A 19,984-nucleotide genomic window follows, 5' to 3' on the forward strand; every position below is an offset into this window, starting at 1 on the left:
TATAAACAGGATTTTATCCTTGTAGGTTTCTATTTATAGTGCATGAAGGTCATATTTGTTGAATGCACAATTAGCACATCTCACTTTAATGATTTCTTTCACTTCAAGGGCAGATGTCTGCAAGTCCTTCAGTTATCAAGGGCTTATTAACCATGACTCCTATTAATGCTCTATCCAGTCACCCAATTAGCTTAGGTGGGGAGTCACGTCTTGGTGGTTTGCAATTCATTTTCAGATGGTGGATTGAAAAATACTCTTTGCATATTGTTGTGTAATTTATCCCTGATTTAAACCAGCAGTGTTCTCCAAGACACATCTGAAGTCTTCACTTAACAGCAGTAAGGTTCTACGAGATTATATTTAGGGGTAGCAGAGGAGAGGCTAAAAACACACTCACTCCTTAATATTTGGATATTTTTGTGAAAGAAAATCCTATATTCCTTCCACACTACAGCTATGCATTATTTTTGAACTGGTATACCTTATAAAATCCAAATAAAATATTCTATGCAAGTGTGTATGTGAATGGGTCAGGAATACTTTTGTAGAGCATTTTTGTAAAACTTGTGGGCTTTTAGTTTTTCAATGCTGCCTTGGTTTTCTAAGCGATTTCTTATGAAAATATGTTTTTTCATTTTATTGTATTTCATGTTTTTCAGAACAGAAAATTAGATGTAGAATAAATAAAATCAATCTAAGAACTTTTAGGAAACAACCATAAAAATGTAAAAACAGAAGTAAAAACACAAAAGTAAAATGAATCTATAATGATTTTATTTTCTTTATGTACATTTTGACAATGATGACACTCTGAACTAATAAATGTCAGAGACATATGACCGGTGTGAAACCTGAAGAAAGAACAACCAAACGTGGTGCAAAAATTTGGATTAACCGTCCCTCATTCTCACACCTGAGCTGATCCTTGTGCTTGCTTTTGGGTCCCTCCACTGGTCGAGGATCAAAACAGTACATTTTCATGCTGAAAGTTTATGCTGAATAAAAGCAAAAATGCTTCCACTTCCCGTGTCTGCAAAGTGTTGATGTCATGTGAGAAGCTGGCATGGACTATTTTTATTTAAAGAAGAGTAGTTGTCTTATCCATCAGACCTCCATCACATAAGAATAAGATCAATTTCAGATCAAGATGCAGACTTTATCCGACAAACAGCTGTTTAATTGCCTGTACTTTAATTTACACTGATAAACAGATAAAATGCTTTATGATTCTGCAGTTCGCTTTGTTTTCTCTTATTTATGCTGGTGCACCAACACTGGCGATATAAATGGTCTTCACATGATTTTCTTTTTCATAATTCATCTACAAATGGTGCGTTAACAAGATGTCCACTTGCGGCCATGGTCTTCTTGCCATCAACAAATTTTCTGGCAGCCTACAAAGATAAGAAAGAACTATTAGGGATATGATTTAATTGATATATTTCATGATCATTTTGAATCATCTCAAAAAAATATTAAGCATGTAATACTTGTGAAGTTGGTTAAGAAATCAGGCTTTCAATAGTCTATCTGAATAAGCTATCCACATCTATAGATGAACTTTGTTAAAAAAAAAAAGGAAAAACTTGTTAAATTTAACTGAATATTGTCTCCCACAAATATATTATTTTCTTTTTCAAAACAAAGAGATTTCAAGAAGAGAAATTTAAGAGCTGATGATAAAAGGTAAGGACATGAGCTGCCTTTTCAGAAGAGAAGCACATTACAGTGCTGTTACCATGGCAACAAACCTGAGGTCAAATGAGGAAGCGGAGGCGTTGCACATAAACAAAACGTCAGTTATGAAATGTTTGTCTAAATGTTGTTTCTCAGTGGTGTGAAAACAACCTTCCGTTGGACACATTAAGTGAATAAAACAAGGAAAGAATAAGAATCACTGAAGCAGAGGATGATACCTTGCTCTCTGAACTCTTACCTTAACTACGTCAGCCCTGGTGATGGCATCGATAGCATGGAGGACGGATTCAGGAGCCTGGTAGGCTGCAGTGTTTAGAGCCTGAGCCCCGATCTCCTCCAGCAGGCCCTCAGAGCTCTCTATGGACATCAAATACTCTGCTTTCACCTGGTTTCTGTGCTCCAGCAGACAAAGACACGATTAAGAACAGCTACAAAGTCTGCATCTGAATGATTACTCCATTTTCTGAGTGAGCTCACTTTGCCCTGATGATGTCTGCCTCTGTTACGTTTCCCTCTGCAACACCTCTCACCTGAGCAATGGCAGCTCTGATTACCTGAATAAAAAAAATTCATCAAGGATCAGGTATGTTCAAATGACATCCTGGCCTTTTGTGATTATCTGAGATGAAATTAGCTGTTTACCTCTCTGGCAGAGTTAGCTTGTGCAATGGTATAGACACCAAACAGTCCAGAGTCAGAGTATGAGGAATTGAAAGCAGTGGCCTGAAGACAACCAGAGGGCACAATCATTAGAAAGCATGCTGCATGAAAAAAGAAAAAACTGCTGACCACACATTTCTCAGAAAACAAAGGAGCGTTGTTCAGTTTCACAGGATGCCAGCACAGTATCACTATTCTTCAGCTTACATCAAATGGCTGAGCGGTAGCTTTGGCAATCCCCTGGCTCAGTTTACTGGTGATGCTGGAGCCCCGCTTCACATGAAGGCTGGCTCCCAGAATCCTTTGCAGAACGGTGAAGGCATTGGTTTCGGCTGTGCCCATTACACCACCCTCGCTAACGACCAGCGCGTGGACTAGGTCATCTCTATTCTGCACGCGCAGTTCACCTTCACACAGAATGCAACTGTAAATGAAACTTAGAAGAGAACATTTGTTGCATATCGGCGCCAACTGCTTAGCTGGAGGCTAAAATTGGCCAGTTTTCATCTCAGATCTGGCTTAGACGTTATGGCACAGCTGCTAATAAATATCAATTTATTTAAAATAGTTTGTTTATATAGTAGCAATTCACAACAAACCAATTCAACTCATTAAAAAAAAAAAATCAATCCAATTATGTCCAGACCAATTAAATCCAAGTATTTAAAGCTAAAGCTGTCTTTTTCCAGGATGAAATGATTTTGCTACCAATTAATTTCAAGAACCAAAGCTAGGTGTAATCATGGATTTTCTCTCATGGATCAAAATTATACATGCACATGCTAAAAATTTTCAGTTCATCCCAAAATGATTAATAACCCCCACAAGTTTTAATTTCAAATTAATTTTTAAATTTTACAAACTTGCTTCCTCTGATAGGAAGTAACAATATTTTGTGGCCCACCTCTCCACTGTACAAAAAAACCCATGAATTTTCTCTCCAACTTGCTTAGGGACATTAAACAAAACATTAGGGGTGATGCATCTATATGTTTAAATCTGGTCCTCTATGGATTGGAGAAAAGTCACAATAAATTCTAACTCATGCAGTCAGTTAATTCATTAATTAATAGTTAAAGTTGTATGCTTCCACTCAAAAAAGGAAAATCTGAATATCTGTGAATATGGCTGCCTAATTAGAGGTTCATTAAAGAAAACTGCAGTAAATATATGTACTTTTCTTTCCTGCTTTATACAAGCTTTTACCTCCATGGTAAGCTGCTTTAGCAACAGGTGCTCCGGCTCCACTGCGAGTGCTCAGAAGACCCTCACCCACCTGCTTCAGGACAGAGTGATTGACACCTGGACACATGAATTAGACTCCAGGTTTAGACTCTGTAATACCTTTGTGCATTATTAGACAGAAACCAAATAAGTCAAACGCACACATCAGCAAAGCTGAAAACTTGTTAGGAAGCTAGAGTAGAGTGAGGTGAGTAAAGCAGCACAGACAAGACAACACTTACCTACTCCTACAAGGGCCATTCTGCCAGTGGTGAAATTATCCTTAACAAAGGAGTGGAGCTACAGGGGAGGAGAAAGGGCAGGAAAAGTGTGTGAGAGCCACACATCAACTACCAAGCACTGCTTTTTCACCGTTTCACCAGGCACAGACGTTCATATTAATCATTTGCTTACAAAGTGGCATAGAATGGTGTAAATCACAATTTAGTTTAAACAAAATAAAACAGATCCAAACCTGTTCAGAGGAGATACGACCAACCATGAAGTCAGGGCAGTACAGAGAGTTGGACAAGGCATTCTTATATGCTGCTTCATGCAACTTCTCAATTACACCTTCAAAAGAAAACAGAGAAGCAACTTTTAGGAAAAGAGGATAGGATATCCAAGCAACTCTGGAGGAGAAAGCCATTGCTGAAAGAAGGGTGTAATAATTCCTGTTATATGGTTGCCTCAACACAGCAAACATCTGGAAGGAGGTACCTTAACTGGAGATTGAACTTTCATTACAAACTGTGCATGATGTCACTGAATTACAACCACCATGGTAAAACATGGTGGTGGCAGCATCATGCTGAAGGGCAATTTGAATGGAGCTAAATACCAGGCAATCCCGGCTGAAAAGCTGTTTGAGGCTGCCATAGATTTGAAACTGTGGCAGTGGGTCAGTTCCCAGCAGGACATATTAGAATGACCTAGTCAAAGATCATACCTACATCTGTGGAAAAACCTGACAACTGCATCCAATCTGATGGACCTTTTTAGGAAGACGAATTGGGAAAAACCCTTGATGAGTAAAGCTGGTAGAGACATGTCCCAAAAGACTTCCAAAATGTTCCCAAAACCAATAAGTTTCCTTCTACTTCTCAATTATGTGGTTGTGGCAAAATGTGAAAAGGGGTCTGAATAATTTTGCAAGGCATACTGCAAGGTTTTATTAAACGAAAAATAAACTTTTAAATGTCAACAGGATACAGTAGAACTTGTAGGAGTTGGATGGTTGATACGCACTTATCTGTGGACACTGCTGAGCCAGAGCCCTGTCAATCTTCACCCTGGATGTCAGCTCGTCCACCTCCCACGGCCGAAACTCCTGAGCTGTAGTCACGTTGCCCAGAAAGTCCAGCAACGAACCTCTACGATACAGGTCAAACACAAATCAATTACTGTAGTTTTGAGAACCTTTTCGTAAGCTACGCATAGTATGTCAAAAAACAGAAGCAAAGCAACATACAGGTCATCTCTCAGGCAGTCTGCGGAGTAGATTATATTTTCTCTCGACCCTGTCACACTGTGTGTAAACAAATGAGAGCACAGTTAAGTCAAATTGTCATGCTTTGTTTTAATAAGAAAAGAAACTGCGTGTAGAGAGACCATATTTACCTCAGGCTTCCTCCCAGAGCCTCCACACCGTGACAGATCTTGAAAGCAGATGCTCCCTTTGTGGTCTACCCAAAAAAAAATGACACTTTCAGCTTCAATGAGATGCTGATAAAACTTCCATGACCTGTGAAAATATAAAAGCGGTACTGCACCTAGACCTACTTTATAAGGGATTGGATTAATTTGGACTAAATAATTTGCTTCAGATTAAATAATAGACCTAAACAGTGATATGTTTGGAGTATCACTCACTAACTCCTGTATGTATTACCAGGTTAGCAGCAAGTCGAAGCACATGAGAGACTCCCAGGTTCTCCGAATTCTCATGGCGACTCCCAGCTCTTATAAACACCCCGACTCTTGACAAAGGGGAGTAGTTTTCCACCGACGCTATCACCAGCCCATTTGGGAGTTTCGACACCTGAGGAAGCAGAAAATATTTTTATTGGGAGCCTATAATCAATTGCTAATTTCCAATGTCACTGATTGGCAAACTACACTTCCCATTAAAACACATAAAATTACTCAAACATTTAAGAGAGCAGCACATACTTGCACATCTTGAGGAGAAAAAGGTGCAGCTTGGGCAGGTTTCACATTTGAAAAGGGTTCAGTTAGAGTCTGGCCCCGCCTGGCAGAGGCGTAGCAGCGTTTCTGTGAGAAATATGAACAGAGAACCCTAAATATGTGTTAAATTCACAATCCATAAATCAAATACATTTAATGCCACTAGTAAAATTTAAGTTTTTATTTTTAACAGCTAATGAAAACCCAAAATGTAGCTAATTCAAATATGTTATGACTTTTCTAATGGCTAATTATAGTCATAGCAATATTAAAACTATAAGAGTGCCTGTATGCAACCTTTTGTTAGCTGTAATATTTCAAGCATTAAATCTCTGCTTCCAAAGGCAAAGCCAAAATCTTAATCCAATTGAAAATCTGTGGCTAAGCTTGAACACTTCCTATCAATCTGGATGAGGGTGAGATGGTTTACAGAAAAGAGTGAGCAAATATTCAGTGTGTAGACTGGTCGAGACATGTCCCAAAGGACTGAAACTACAATGAAAGATGATAATGCAAAAGCTTGACACAAGGGGACAGAATACAAATGCACGCCACTCCTTTTATTTTTTACTTTTATTCATTTAAAAAAAAAATTAAAAACAATAATTGTCCCTCCACATCATAATTATGAACTAGCTCGTTTTGGCCTATTTTTTAAAGCCAAATATAAAGTTGACAGTTTAGGCATGCAAATAATTTTACATATGATTTGATAAATAAATTAATATGAATTAATATTTGCTATTTTTCTTTTGTAAACATTTTCTACATAAAGCAATAAATTCAGCTGTCCGTGTCAAAAAGAGTAAAATAAACAGATCTGTTTTTTTTTTTTTTTTACATTGAAACCATAGCAGGTGGTAATACTGAATGTTCTTCACCTGAAAATCCCTCACAGCCTTTTCTGGACAATAACAACATATCTTCTGTAAACATAACCTAAGATAACTGTCAGGGTATCACTTAGTTGACGTCAAAATATTGTAATCTGAATATTTCACTCTGATAATCTTTCACAGGGAAACCAGCTCAGAGATGACCTTCAGGTTGCATCCAGCTGAGCAAAAGAAACAAAACCAAGTTGAACTCCCTCTATCAGTTTTCTAAATGTACTTTACGGGATTTGATATGGATTTCATGAACGACCACTCGTATTTTGTGAATGATCTTGTGTTTAAATTATCTAGTTACAGAGACCAAGTATATCCTGGTTTATCTAAACATTAGGGAAGCTAATTAGCCAGCGTGCTAACAGAGGGTAGCTAAATGCTGTGTCAGCTCATAAGCAGGTTGAGAAAAAGAACGAAATGCATTTAAACCTGAATTATTATGTTGTTCATAGAGTAAAAGACACACAACTGACCGAGAAATTATTCAGTGAGCGGACTCCTTTCATGACTCCCAGCTCTCTCCTTCAGCCGGCAGAAAGACACATATGGCGGCGGCCTGACCCACAATGCACTGCGCCCTCTGACCCCCTCCGTTTTTCAAAATAAAATGCCAGTTTTTTGTTTTTTTTAATGAAAATTTTTTAAGACTTCTCTACAAGCCAGAAGTAACATGCTTATGATATGTGGCTACATGGTCCATGTGTGACATCACAGGAAATACAGATGAAAAAAAAGCAAATTTTTTGTTGAAAATATTGTTAAAGTTGTTTTTTGCAGTCAAATATATTTTTGCATACAGTCTGCACACTGAAAGCCTGGCTGATTTGTGTTTCTGGATACGGTGAACTGACAAGCACTTTACTGTATTTACTTTTATTTAAACCAGCTCTAATCTCACATTCCTGTTTTAGAGAAGCCAAGATGTGCAGAAGGAACAGCGACTCCTAGAGGCACAATTTATTTCTATTTTACTAAAGAAATAATGAAAAAGGTATTTCTCCAAGACAAATATTTTTGCATTTTTGATATGGTAAATAAGGAAAAAAGTGACCTAAAAATTAATTATGGTTATCCCTTAATGATTTGAAAACATCCAAATGTCACAAGCACGCTTTAATTTGTTTTAATAAAGTTTTCAAAATGTAGACATCTAATAAGAAAGTGTTTTATTACTTGCCTATAAAAATCTTTATCTCCCCCATCTCATACTGTAACATGTTTTTGGTTAAGTTGTTTGGGAAAGGGTAAATTTATATGGGAAATGTTCTTGCCCCCTCCAAGAAACTAAGTTAACTCACTCTTCCACATACTGTTTCATTATAACCAACAGCTTCAGTGAATATGACGATAGAAAGTGCTAATTGTTAAGTAAAAGGAACATGCTGTGTGATTTTCAATATTTTCCTACAAATATAAATCTGAAAGCCAAATTGTGTTTTTGCATTCGACCCCATTTACTCTCACACTTGAATCAAATCCAGCGCAACCAATTGCAAGTTATAATTTCAATTCTTTTTCTGGTAATACTATATGTTGAAAAAAGATCATTTAAGTTGTGGTGTTTTCTTTCGGTTTGCTCACCAAAATCCGCAAACTTTAATAGGTAATATTCAGAGTCAAATATAAAACACAAAAGAAACCCCACCCATTTATAATAAAGCTATTTATTCACTGTAAATGAACTCTACATAAATTCACCAACATGAAGGACTCACAACATTACAAAAATATATTCTACACATCACAGGTTGAAAAGACAATCATTTAAAAGTACAAAGTTCAATTTCAAAAGACTGCTCACAGGTTATTTTTTTCCTCCCACAGGCAAGCTTTAAAAATATTCACAATATAATAGATCCCACAGAAGTCAACCATCTTTAGACTGGTAATCTCCAAAATACATTACAATAGAAAAATACACTATGTTGGGCAGGAACATCTTCAGTATGAGGTGCCCAGACATAACAAGGGTTCCTTAAACACATCAACATTGAACAGAGCACGAGTTCCAACTGCAGACTAGACTGTGGGTCGCAGTAACTTGAGATCCTGTATGAAAGTATCCTGGAGTAACCCAAGTGTCCCAGGCTAACTCCATAAGGCATTTTTGTCTAGATCCCACACGAAAATTCACTATTTTGCCAAGTCCTTCAGGCTTCTTGGTTGAGAAGCCTCAACACCTTTTAAGCATGATGGGACACTGCTGACATTCAGTGTGCAAAAGATTAAAAACCACAGCAGGGTCTCCCTTCATTGTCCTGATTTAATTTTCGCTTGGTGTACCAGGACGGCTGCATATGTGGACATTCTTCCTCAGCTGGAGAGATGCACAGCTGAGCCAGCTGCGACTGGTGGGCATCTCCCCAACAATCTCCCAAGTATCAGTTTCTTCACAGTACCGCTCAATAGTGTCATGATATCTGTACAAAAAATTAATACCATTAAACAAAACAGCAAAAAAGTGCACTCACATGTAGCTTCTAAGAACTGTGATTAAAATATAAAACTGAAAAAAAAAAAAAAAAAATCAGCTTACCTGTCCCAACCCTCTTCGCCTCCTAAGACATAAATCTTTCCGTCCACTACAGCCGCCCCTGGCCGGTAGCGGCGTTCCTTCATTGGAGCGCACATAGTCCACTGGTTGGTCTTTGGGTTGAAACACTCGACTTTATCTGTGTTCTCTGTAGAGGCATGCCATCCACCTGAAAAGTAATCAATTAATCAAAAACGACTCCAATCTGGAAAAAAAACAACAAACCTTCAAAGATAGAGGAATGATTATTACCTATAACGTACAGCTTTCCTTTGAGCGTACAAGCAGCTGAACCCGAGCGTGCAATCTGCATTGGAGCGACCTCAGTCCACACTGTGGTTTTTGGGTTGTAAACTTGGGCAAGGTCGGTGCCGTCTCCGTCCTCAAGAACTGCACCACCTACCAGCATCAACAGAAAATTTTAATACACGTATTTTTATAGCTAAATATTCCTTAAGAAGCACATGCACCAGTTTCCTACCAGTAACATATAGCAGACCATCCAGGGCCACCACTGCAGGACTGGTAACGGCCATTTTTACTGACGGCGTGAACTGCCAGGAGTTTGTGTGGGGATTGTAGCACTCCACCGAGTCCAGACGACCTCGGCCCTCCCATCCGCCGACGGCATAAACAAAGCCATCCAGCATGACCAGACCTGAAACAGGTTTCTGCACTGTTAATAAGCTTTTATTATAACTGCACCGCACAAACATGGTCAGAATAACTCAGGCGAAAGAAGCAGCATAAATTTTAGAGATCGCAATCCTCTTCTAGTAATTTCAGCAACTTCTGTTTATTTGTGTTTGATTTAATACATTTATCTTTAAGTAATTTTTCATATAGGCTTTTGTGTAATCTTAGAGATAATCACTGTAAAGTCTGGTAAATCTGACTGCTTTGCCTTAAAAGTTTTTCTAACCCCATAAAAAGACCTACTTATTATAAATCTGCTCTTTAGGTTGCAGTTTCTGAAATTTCTTTGATGGAATAAATTGTGCTTTAATACAAATCAACTGATTTGTATTACGCTAACTTGTTACGGGTAAGTTGTTAGAACACGGTAGAATATAATGCATCATTCTGAGGTTTTCCTACCCAACTCGGAACGAGCTACATTCATGGGAGCCATCTCCATCCAGGAGTCGAAGCAGGGGTCATAACGCCACATCTCTCTGCTTGCTGAGCCATCAGGAAACTCTCCCCCTGCCAAATACAGAGTCGAGTCTGCAAAAGGATGGAAGAGGAACATGAAAACAAACAATTCTGGAGAGGATTCAGTGCAGTATCTTATTTAATAATGGATAAATGAGTCTGCACCTCACCTGAGACGACAAGCCCATGTTTGCTGACTGCGAAGGGAAGGCATGCTAGGTTCTTCCAAATGTTTGTCGTGGGATCAAAACTCTCGACACTGCGCAGCACCACCTTGTCGTCTTCCCCCCCAACAGTTACTATTACCGCAACAGTTCCTGTTGACACGGCAACAAGTACAAGAGGATATGGCTTTAGGATATGTCGACGTCTAAAAATATAATGCTTGTTAAGTCAAAGGCCTGTGTGATTATTAATTCAATGACATATTCACAAAACAGTTTCCATTTCAAAAATTAATTCCCAACATATGCTTGATTTGTTTGTTTGGTTTTTTTATTTCTTGGTTGAATGTAAAATGTGATAGCTTGCAGTAATTTCCCTTTCTCTGCTAATGGCAATATAAAAATGTATTTAAGTATTTTTAATAAACATATTTAAAGTTTATCAATTAGATCTGAAGATTAAAAGCCAGTGCCATCTGTGCATATCATTTTAAATCTTACAGTGTAACTAAATGGGTAACGATGCCTTTTTCTAACCAGTTTTACAAATGTCCGATTTTTTTTTTTTTATTGGATCACCAACTCCTTCCAACTTTCTTCTTGAGGAAACTGTAAAGAAAATGTCTTCCATCTTTCATTTTGTGGTGGTTCCAAACTTCTGTCCTTGGGAGACAATTTACTGCTTCAAACAATAACAGAAACATTTTCAGCCACCTAAAATAATTTGAAAAAAGTAATTGTAACATCTACCAAGGCATGGTGGTCAACATAAACTGACCAAGGAGGGGAAGGGAGCAGTAACCAGAGGAGGTAGGCTTAGCGTAATGCCGCAGTAGTAGCAGACATCCATAACCTCAGGTTGGAAAATCCATCATCAGCACAACCATTTAAAGGCAGAAAGCCTTTGTTGAAAGAAAGGTAGAAGTTCCATCTGTACAGAAGCACATTGTCTACAGCAAGTCAGGTGGCTGACGCATCAAAGAAGTTGCTCTGATAGGAATAATGTTTAACATTTTGAAGAAAAAAAACAAAAAAACAAACAAAACTAAAACTACACCCAGAAGACACCTCCCCTGGGCACCTTACTTTAGAATGTCTTCTGGCAATTCAGATTTTACAGATAGATCTCATTCCTTTAGGAGCCCGAGTTACAGAAGCAGCTACCTGTACCTGTGGATCTACGTGGCCTTGCTCGGGAGCTGTAGAGCTCTCCTCGGCGATCCTTCAGCAGCAGGTAGTCCTTGGCCTCAGAAATGAGCTTCTGACAAGCCTGGTTCTCTTTTACGACATCTAAAGACTCAATTAGGTCATGGAGGTAGTAAGGGCTGATGAGAGGCAGGCGGATGTGCTCGAGCACCTTAGAGGAACAAACAAAAGGAGGGACATCTTTTATTAGACAATACATTATGTTTTTAATTGAGTGTTTCCTTTTACCTTGAAACCACTACAAATCTTTATACAAAAAGGTAGAAGTCCAAATCAGTTTTATATACTAAAAAAAGAAAAAAATTATGACTACAACCTGTAAACTTGTACAGTTTTACATCCTTTCATATTTGTGATATGGGGAAAATTCTGTGAAAAGCTCCAACGGGAGCAAATAAGCCTTCAGATGACACCTTAAGGGCAGGCATATATAACATGTATTCTCCTCAAAACACTGTATTTGTCCATATTGCCAAATGAAACGGGTGTAATCACAACAATTTAATTTTATGGAAAACACAATAAAAACTCAAACGTCGCCAAATCTCAAAGAAACATTACCTTTTCAAACCCCTGCTTGCGAGAGGGACATTTATTCAACCACAACATGACGGCCTCAAACACCATCTCCTCTTTAGGAACATCGAGAAGGTCGCTAGAGATGATTTCTGTAAGTTTGTCCACACAGAGAGATAAAAACTCTTCCTGGAGAGAGAAGAATACACAAAGGATCACAGCGATTAGCACATTTTAATTTTTTTAAATCAAATCCGACTAAGAAAGGAATTAGCAAAATTGTATGTCATCACCTGTTGATAAACAGTGCTGAAGTTCTCCAGAATGTACTCCATACTACGTTTCTCCAGCAACTTACAAGAATGGGCCTCGGCAAAGCAGTGAATTCCCACACAGTTTGTCTCGTCCATCTGACGCTCCATGAAGTGACAGCAAGCCTCTCGAACAGCCATCACGTCCAATAAATTGGCCGCTGCCAGAAGCGCCTACACAGGAGCAAAATCAGTGGTCAGCAGTGATTCTGGTTGGAAAAAGGCAACAAAAAAAGAGGGATTGCTTACTTGTACGTTTGCTTTAGTGATGAAGATCTGAGATGTGTAGGCATAGGTCACCAGCTTGCCAATCATCTGGGGCTCAACTCCGTTAATGGCAACACGTTCCTGCTTGGACTCCAGCAAGTCAGCTGAAAACATTGCCTGCAGAGAGGGAGAACGAAAAGCTCAAAATTCAGTATTTTATAGTACATCACGTGCAATTTGTGACCCTAAGAGATGTCCACCTGGAAGTAGGAGCTAAAGGATGCAAGTACAATGCGATGGCAAGGGAACTCCTGTCCTCCACAGCACAGAGTCACATCACAGAAGGCTTTGTTAAGCCGCATGCTGTTCAGGCCCCGTAGGACTGTGTTGGGATGCGTGGTTTCCAGAAACAAGTAGTCCTCCCCGCTCTGAGGGTCCGCGGGAGGGCTAGCAGCGGCGGTGCCTGAGTCCTCCGGAGCCTGGAAGATGGCGTTCATGACGGATGGCAAGAGCAAGGGGGAGCCGACGGGTATTACTTCAGCCATTTGTGACTGTGTTAGGCACTCCTGAGGTAAAATACAGTTATGTTTGACTTAAACTACAGCTTACACCATGATTTATAAAAAAAACTTCTGAAGTATCACCCTTAAAAGTTAGTATAAACTAGAATTAAATCTAAATAAACATGAACGTTGAACGTACAGAAGCCCAAAGGCAATCTCACTAATTAGGCTTAGCTCAGATTCACCAGGGAAAAGAAGCGACTTTAGGTCGACCTAAACCTCTCCTGATGTTGGAGATCACGCATAACATGAACAAACATAAGCTATTAAATACGCTGAAATTTAAATACTCACATAAAACACCTGAAAAACATAGTCGTGACAGGAACAGAAGGAATACTCTCCCACATACAAGACAAACCAGTTTCAGCTACGCCTCTCAACTGAAGCCTCGCCCATCTCCACTATAAACGCCAAGCTGCTCGGTGATTGGATCAGCTGAGGTTACATCCCTGTGACAGTGATGACCAATCACTGAGGTCGTCAGAAACTAACCACCAATCATATTTCGAGAGGCCTTTGCTTAATCAAGACGATTCACCTTAAAGTATTTCCTGTTTGGCATCGTCCCTTTAAATTATACCCAGTGTTCTGGCAAAATGTCATTAGCTCTTTGAGCTCGGCTCCCTGGTTCAAAGTATCCTTTGGAAGAATAGATGCTTACCGTTCATAATTAGTTATTCGTTTATTGTAGGGTTCTGCAGCCTCCGGCTCACTATCCACTGATCCGCGGCTCTTAGTAACAGTTACCAAAAATAGCCGGGGCATTGCAGTACATAAAATGCAACTTTTTAATATTACCTTATGTACAGAGGCTCAAAGGTGTAGACATTCCTGTATGATGGCTTAGATAAATCATTTCAAAGTTTTATCTACTGTGACAATTATCAAGAGACAGCAAGCTCGGCTGCTGTACAATAACCACAAACAGCAAATAAATCTGTAAGAAGGAACAAAACTGGATTTAAAAACTAAAACAGTGAAATAACCTGCTTGCACTGTGTGCACACCCACATGCTGATAATTTCTTGAACTAATTTTTTATTCAGTTTTGGCATTAAGCTTTTCCCTCCATTTTTAACTTGTATTTTAATTCAATATCTGTTTAAGTGTTTGAAGAAGGCTTTGTAGTGGTATTTAGATTTTATTTTGTAGGACCAAGAAAAAAAAAGTTTTTGTATTGAAGAAGTTGCTGATTTACTCAGGCCTTATTTTGTGTTGATATGGGTTGTTTTTTTTATCCAGAGTTTGAATCAAAGACATATTTTATGCCTATTTTATCACACACACACACACACACACACATATATAACTTGGAAATCAAACCTTCAAAATGTATGATGCTCTTCCATTTCAACCTGCTCGGTTTGGGCCCAGGTACATTTAACCAGTGAAGCTTAATCTTCAGTCCTTCTGTGGTCAAGGTTTAAATATAACAATGAGACATATTGTTTGAATATACATGTAGTTTATTGATAAAATGATCAAAATAGTCAAATGATTTATGACTGAGTGCACCTCAAATATTTAAGTTAAATCCCTGGCAATTCTGAATTAGTTCATCTCATCTATGTATCTGCAATGTCCTGCTACTCATCAAAATACATTTTTGTCTGTAGAGAATTTAACTAAGATTCACACTGGTTGTTATGTATAAATGTAGACTGTACACTATGCTTCATAGCTTTCAAAATAAAAAGTGTTTATGGGAAGAGTTTAAAGAATCATCTTCAGTACAATACAGAAAATCAAACTCTACAAAATGTTCAGTTTCATTTTAATCTGCAACAACACAATTTTAATAGGATGGATATGTAGATCACAAGCTGCTGTCCTTTATGGCGCCAGGGTTTTCCATTGCCTTTGTTCTGCGAGCAACAGCTTCCAAGATCTTCTTCCTGGGTCCCAACTGGATGCGAATGCCTTTCAGGTCATCATCAGAGCAAAGAATGAGCGCCTCCAAGTCCAAGTGCTCTCTTTTGAAAGCGGGGGCAAATTCTGGCAAGGAGATGGTAGACAAGAAGACCGCCAAAGGAGACATTTCCTCATCTTCGTCATCATCCAGTCCCAGATCTTCTTGATCCCAAGGAAGGTCACCATCACCAGCCTCCTCAAAGCCAGCTGCGTCCTCATCTGCCTCAAACAACTGGTTCTCAACGAGGTAGCCAAGACTTTCGTTATTCCCTGTGGGAACAACATCTTCTGTCTCCATGTTCATCTTCTTCATAAAAATCAGGCCTCCAAAGCCAGGTCGGTTAAAGATGGATTGTTTGACTTCGCTTGGCTCGTCTCTGGAGTCATCATCTTCATATCCCTCCATCTCTCCGCTGACTGGATCACTCTCATCTTGTTCTTCAAAGACATCCAGAAACTCTGGTTTGTCAGAGGATTCATTCTCCTGCCTACGGAAAATAACATTCCCATCTCCTCCTGATCTCTGCAGTGTACCCTTCTCTTTCTTTCCCATCTTCTGGAGAGTGCCTTTAACTCTAGCTGTAACAGAGCCTGATTTGTCTGCAGCAATAAGCTTGGAGAATTGCTCACTCCTCATTGTGCCATCATCTGAGAAACCTGATCCCATGCTCGCCTCAGAAACCGACCCATTCACGCTTCCTCCACGGCTCATTCTATCCATCTTGTTTTGGTGCTTTTTCTTCACCTTCTCATAGAATTTCACTCGTCTCTCTGCCTCTTTCTGGGCTTCCTTCTTGACGTTGGCGACCTTTTTAGGGTTTTGGTTGGTTTGTTGTGAGGAGGCATCATCCAGAAATCGCACACAGTCCATGTGGCCTCGAGACGCAGCAACGTCCATAGGTGTGTGGAAATCATTGTCCAGGGCAAAAAGATTGGCGCCGAAGTTCACCAGAAAGCTGATGATGTGCATGTGGCCGTTAGCAGATGCGTGGTGTAGCGGCGTATTTCCCCAGATGTCACTCTTGTTGGGATCTCCTCTGTGAAACACAAAGAGAGAGGGAAATCAAATCTGAATTTGTGGTTTAAATTGCTGAAAATTTCCTAAACCTGAAAGCAGTTTGCTTGATAAAGCAAAACAAGAAAAATACTAGTTCACTTGGTAGACAAACTGTGACTTAGGGTAATTAATATTGCTAATATGCTGATTTATGGTACTTATAGTATAAGTACCATAAATCGGATACCCTTATTGCCTACATCATGAGGTTACACCCAAAGTTAGAATGTGCTGTTTTAGCAGTAAATGCTCTGGAATGAAGAACATAATTTGCACAGTAAAAGAATGTTAGTGTGATAACCCAGACAGAGTATTCGAACCCTTTGAGCCTTTTTATATCAGGTTATAACTATCAAACTTTTGTGTATTTTATTTAATGGTCTTGTATATGATAGACCAATACACATTAGGACACAATAGTGATGTGAAAGGAAAATAAGTCATTGTTTTATTACATTTTCCTACAAGCAGAAAACCTAAAATAGAATTTGAGTAAAACTAAAGGTACATTTTGCAGCAATTCAAGACTTTAGGTTTTAAAATACACACTGTATTTACACTACAGTAATTATGTTACTTATAGAAGCATTTATTTGCCCTGGATTGTATCTAGATGTGTCAGTGTAAAGGGGAAAGACTAAAAATCTATGACACACTTTTCAGATTTCTATGCTAAAGAAAAGATAAAACAATTTATTCTCATCCCTCCACTTTACAACTTTCCACTAGTTTGTTTTGGTTTGTTTTGGTCTTTCACATAAGGTGACCCCAAATATGCATTAAAACTTGTGGTTCATATGTCACAAAAAGTGGAAGCATCAAAGGAGTATGAATGCTTGAGGGCACTGTTAATGAGATTACCGTACTTGTTGAGCTTTAATTTGGTGCAGTTGGATAGTTGTCCAAAATTAAAAGAAATTTAATATCAAAGTATATAAACTTAATGCTCCTATTGAACTCAAAATATTGAAAATTGCCTGTTGTTTTTAAAAAAATAAAATATTAAGAAATACCAAGACAAGTATAACATGCACATTTATGGTTCTAAATGTTTGTTCATATCTATTTTTTAAGGTGATCAGATACAAAAGATGTGGGGAACAAGTTTCAGAGTACACTAATATTTCTTAAAGACTTTTCTTACAGTTTTACATGACCGAATATGACAAGTTTAAATGTTTCTCTGTAAAAGCTATGGCAACCTTCAGTGTGTACCTTGTCAGCCAATAAAGTTTTATTACAACCACTGGAGCAGAGCTATAAATGTGCTGCTGGTTGGAGTCTGTTTCCATAAAACAATACATAACCTGCTCATATCTGTTTCTACATTCTGTAAGGCCTTATCACTTCCTGATCTCACCTTGCTGTCAATGAGCCTCCCACCTTTCTCGCCAAGAATACAAACAGAAATCTAAAAATGTTAAGTAATATGTTAGTAAAAATACCAATATTCTAAAAACTGAGTGAGGTTGAAGATAATCAATGAGCTATTAGAAATTTTAAGTCTTTTCTACTTTTGTCACATTTATCTAGACTTTATTGATACATTTACTGGTTCTTTTTATCATAAATTTCAGTTCTGGCTGTAATTGTGAAAATGTTTTTGACCACATGCTCTATTATAAGCAAGTTACTTCCAGTTAAATTTCTTAAACACACCAACTCTGAGTGTTTTTGTTCATCTTTTGTTGTCCTGACAGTGGGATGGGGTGGTGGGCCTGCAAAGATAAAGAGCTTTATTGTTTAACAGGATGGATTTGGATGACTAAACTTTTAGGTCAGCTGATGAGAGAGGAATCCAGTGTACAAAATTAAGGTTTTCTTCATGACACTGTAGTGAATAACAATTGCCAAAATAAACCATCAAAAGTTAACATTTTAGTAGAATCTGCTTTCTCTTAGGTGATCTTTGATCTTTAGAAGCCATTTCGAGCTTTAATGAAAACTGATCTGTTTAAATTGTGAGAATTTCAACATCTAAATTCATGAGAAGGACTTTGTCTGACAAAGGTGTGTGAAATAGAGAAGTTCAATTATGCTTACTCTCTGCTGCATATGAGTTGAAGAGCATCGACGTGTCCGTGAAAAGCAGCCAGCAGGGTGGGAGTCATGCCATCGTCATCAGCCGTGTTCAGGTGCTTCCTTGTGGCCTCCTTCAACAGGTCTACGTTGCCATCAACCGCTGCCTTGTGGTACCGAGACATCTTCAAAAATGTTTTAAAATCCTGGTATTTCTCCTCTTTCTGCTCTTCACTTGTGTCAGATGAGAAACTGTGGACCCGAACAAGCCAAGTGATCGCTGGGTGTGTGAGCTGCCCAGCAATAAAACAAAAGCAAAGTCCAGCTCCCTGCTGTCAGCTGCATCACTTCCTGCCCCATTTATCAACGCAGCTTACCCTGAACTCACAATGAGATCTTAAGCACTTGAACACAACATGTTCCGCTGCTTTATCATCGCTACATTTAATTCATATCTTAAAAGAACATTATTAGAATGATTTCTGTTCAGCAAATCCAACAAATTTAATAGGATTTTAATAAAATATTTGTGCAAAATCATTGTTCTTGAACTAATTGCAATTTGTAATCTATCTAAAACAGACATTTGAGAAATTTAAGTAATATATAAAACAATGCAAAAACGCAGAAAACACCTTTTTGAACTTTCTGTAAAATGTTTTTAAATGCAATCTCTGAAGATTAAATTATTATGCCCATACATTTATTTACCATTAAAATTACTAAAAAAAAAACACACAAATGCTTTCCATCAACAGGATAACAATACTATTACCATGCATTTTCAAGGAGGTTTCTTTAAAAACTCAGACAGAATTTAGAGAATTGACACTAGTGTGTTTCTGACTGTTCAAGAGAGAGTAAACTTCCTATTGAGATCAAAAAACTGTCTGAGAGGCCCATAGAGAAGATTTTCACAGTTTTTAAGTGTGAAAAGGGTATAAAGAGATATTTAAATGATTTGAAATCAGACATTTTACTGGGGGAAAAAAATCGTCTGTAAGAAAAGAAGACTCAAAACAACTGCCAACATGCACAGCTCAGGTCATCCCTGCAACTTCACCAGACTGCAAAATGCTGAAAGAAGTCTCTAAAAGGTCTTATATTTTATTGCAAAAGCTGCAGCAGGTTAGCTATTCTTTCTATGAAATTGTCTGTGTAATCACAAACAGATTGCATAAGTTTTAACTTTCATGAGAGGTGTGTAAAAAGGAAACCTTTGCTCTCTGAAGACATGAAGACCAGACTGAAGTTTGCCAGAAAGATCATAGACAAATACCACTTCTGGAATAAAGTCCCTTGTTCATCGTTTGGGGATCTCCACCATGCAACACCATTATATCATGTTGCACTTAAGGAAAATGTCAGAAAGTCAGTAAAAAATGATATAGCTAAAAAATCTAAAGCAGAACTAAACCCTGCCTCACAATAATGACTATAATTTAACAAAATAAAAATATTTACTGCTAAAAACAATCTTCAAAAATACAATATGATTAATTTTGTAATTGACAGGGCCCCAATTTATTTATTTATTTTTTACATTTCTATGAACAAAAAATAAATAAATAAATTGTGGAGGGCCCCCTGTTGGTCAGGGGCCCTTAGAATTGTCATAACCCCCTATACGGCGCCCCTGGTGCCACTACCATGTTTCATTGTAGGGATCTGTAATCCACC

The 19,984-nt window shown here is 38.3% G+C and overlaps 3 protein-coding genes across 5 annotated transcripts; all 3 read right to left on the minus strand.

Moving 5' to 3' along the window:
• Nucleotides 1–752: 752 nt before the first annotated feature.
• uqcrc2a (ubiquinol-cytochrome c reductase core protein 2a) lies at nucleotides 753–7,226 on the minus strand. The gene is made up of 14 exons (XM_032588228.1): nucleotides 7,133–7,226; nucleotides 5,755–5,856; nucleotides 5,474–5,623; nucleotides 5,203–5,267; nucleotides 5,054–5,110; nucleotides 4,831–4,955; nucleotides 4,058–4,155; nucleotides 3,825–3,882; nucleotides 3,565–3,660; nucleotides 2,566–2,765; nucleotides 2,341–2,421; nucleotides 2,176–2,252; nucleotides 1,937–2,090; nucleotides 753–1,394 (listed from the first exon to the last, which is right to left on the minus strand). Exons 1-14 carry the CDS (start codon nucleotides 7,163–7,165, stop codon nucleotides 1,311–1,313), a joined length of 1,380 nt encoding a protein of 459 aa, XP_032444119.1. The 5' UTR covers nucleotides 7,166–7,226; the 3' UTR covers nucleotides 753–1,310.
• Nucleotides 7,227–8,303: 1,077 nt separating this feature from the next.
• On the minus strand, nucleotides 8,304–13,726 carry LOC116735998 (kelch-like protein 20). Of its 3 annotated transcripts, none has more exons than XM_032588207.1 (12): nucleotides 13,609–13,726; nucleotides 13,012–13,317; nucleotides 12,794–12,928; nucleotides 12,527–12,718; nucleotides 12,279–12,422; nucleotides 11,682–11,868; nucleotides 10,518–10,664; nucleotides 10,291–10,419; nucleotides 9,674–9,850; nucleotides 9,445–9,591; nucleotides 9,196–9,361; nucleotides 8,304–9,079 (listed from the first exon to the last, which is right to left on the minus strand). In XM_032588207.1, exons 2-12 carry the CDS (start codon nucleotides 13,294–13,296, stop codon nucleotides 8,923–8,925), a joined length of 1,866 nt encoding a protein of 621 aa, XP_032444098.1. In that variant the 5' UTR covers nucleotides 13,297–13,317; nucleotides 13,609–13,726; the 3' UTR covers nucleotides 8,304–8,922. The 3 variants fall into 3 exon arrangements, with proteins under 3 accessions (XP_032444098.1, XP_032444100.1, XP_032444097.1); XM_032588209.1 differs by having other exon boundaries at nucleotides 10,291–10,398; nucleotides 11,676–11,868; XM_032588206.1 differs by having other exon boundaries at nucleotides 11,676–11,868.
• A 1,028-nt stretch (nucleotides 13,727–14,754) lies between these two features.
• anks4b (ankyrin repeat and sterile alpha motif domain containing 4B) lies at nucleotides 14,755–18,614 on the minus strand. Its single transcript, XM_032586614.1, has 2 exons — nucleotides 18,329–18,614; nucleotides 14,755–16,265 (listed from the first exon to the last, which is right to left on the minus strand). Exons 1-2 carry the CDS (start codon nucleotides 18,487–18,489, stop codon nucleotides 15,134–15,136), a joined length of 1,293 nt encoding a protein of 430 aa, XP_032442505.1. The 5' UTR covers nucleotides 18,490–18,614; the 3' UTR covers nucleotides 14,755–15,133.
• Nucleotides 18,615–19,984: the final 1,370 nt, after the last annotated feature.

The sequence above is a fragment of the Xiphophorus hellerii genome, chromosome 16 (genome assembly GCF_003331165.1).
Source record: "Xiphophorus hellerii strain 12219 chromosome 16, Xiphophorus_hellerii-4.1, whole genome shotgun sequence".
NCBI lineage: Eukaryota > Metazoa > Chordata > Actinopteri > Cyprinodontiformes > Poeciliidae > Xiphophorus > Xiphophorus hellerii.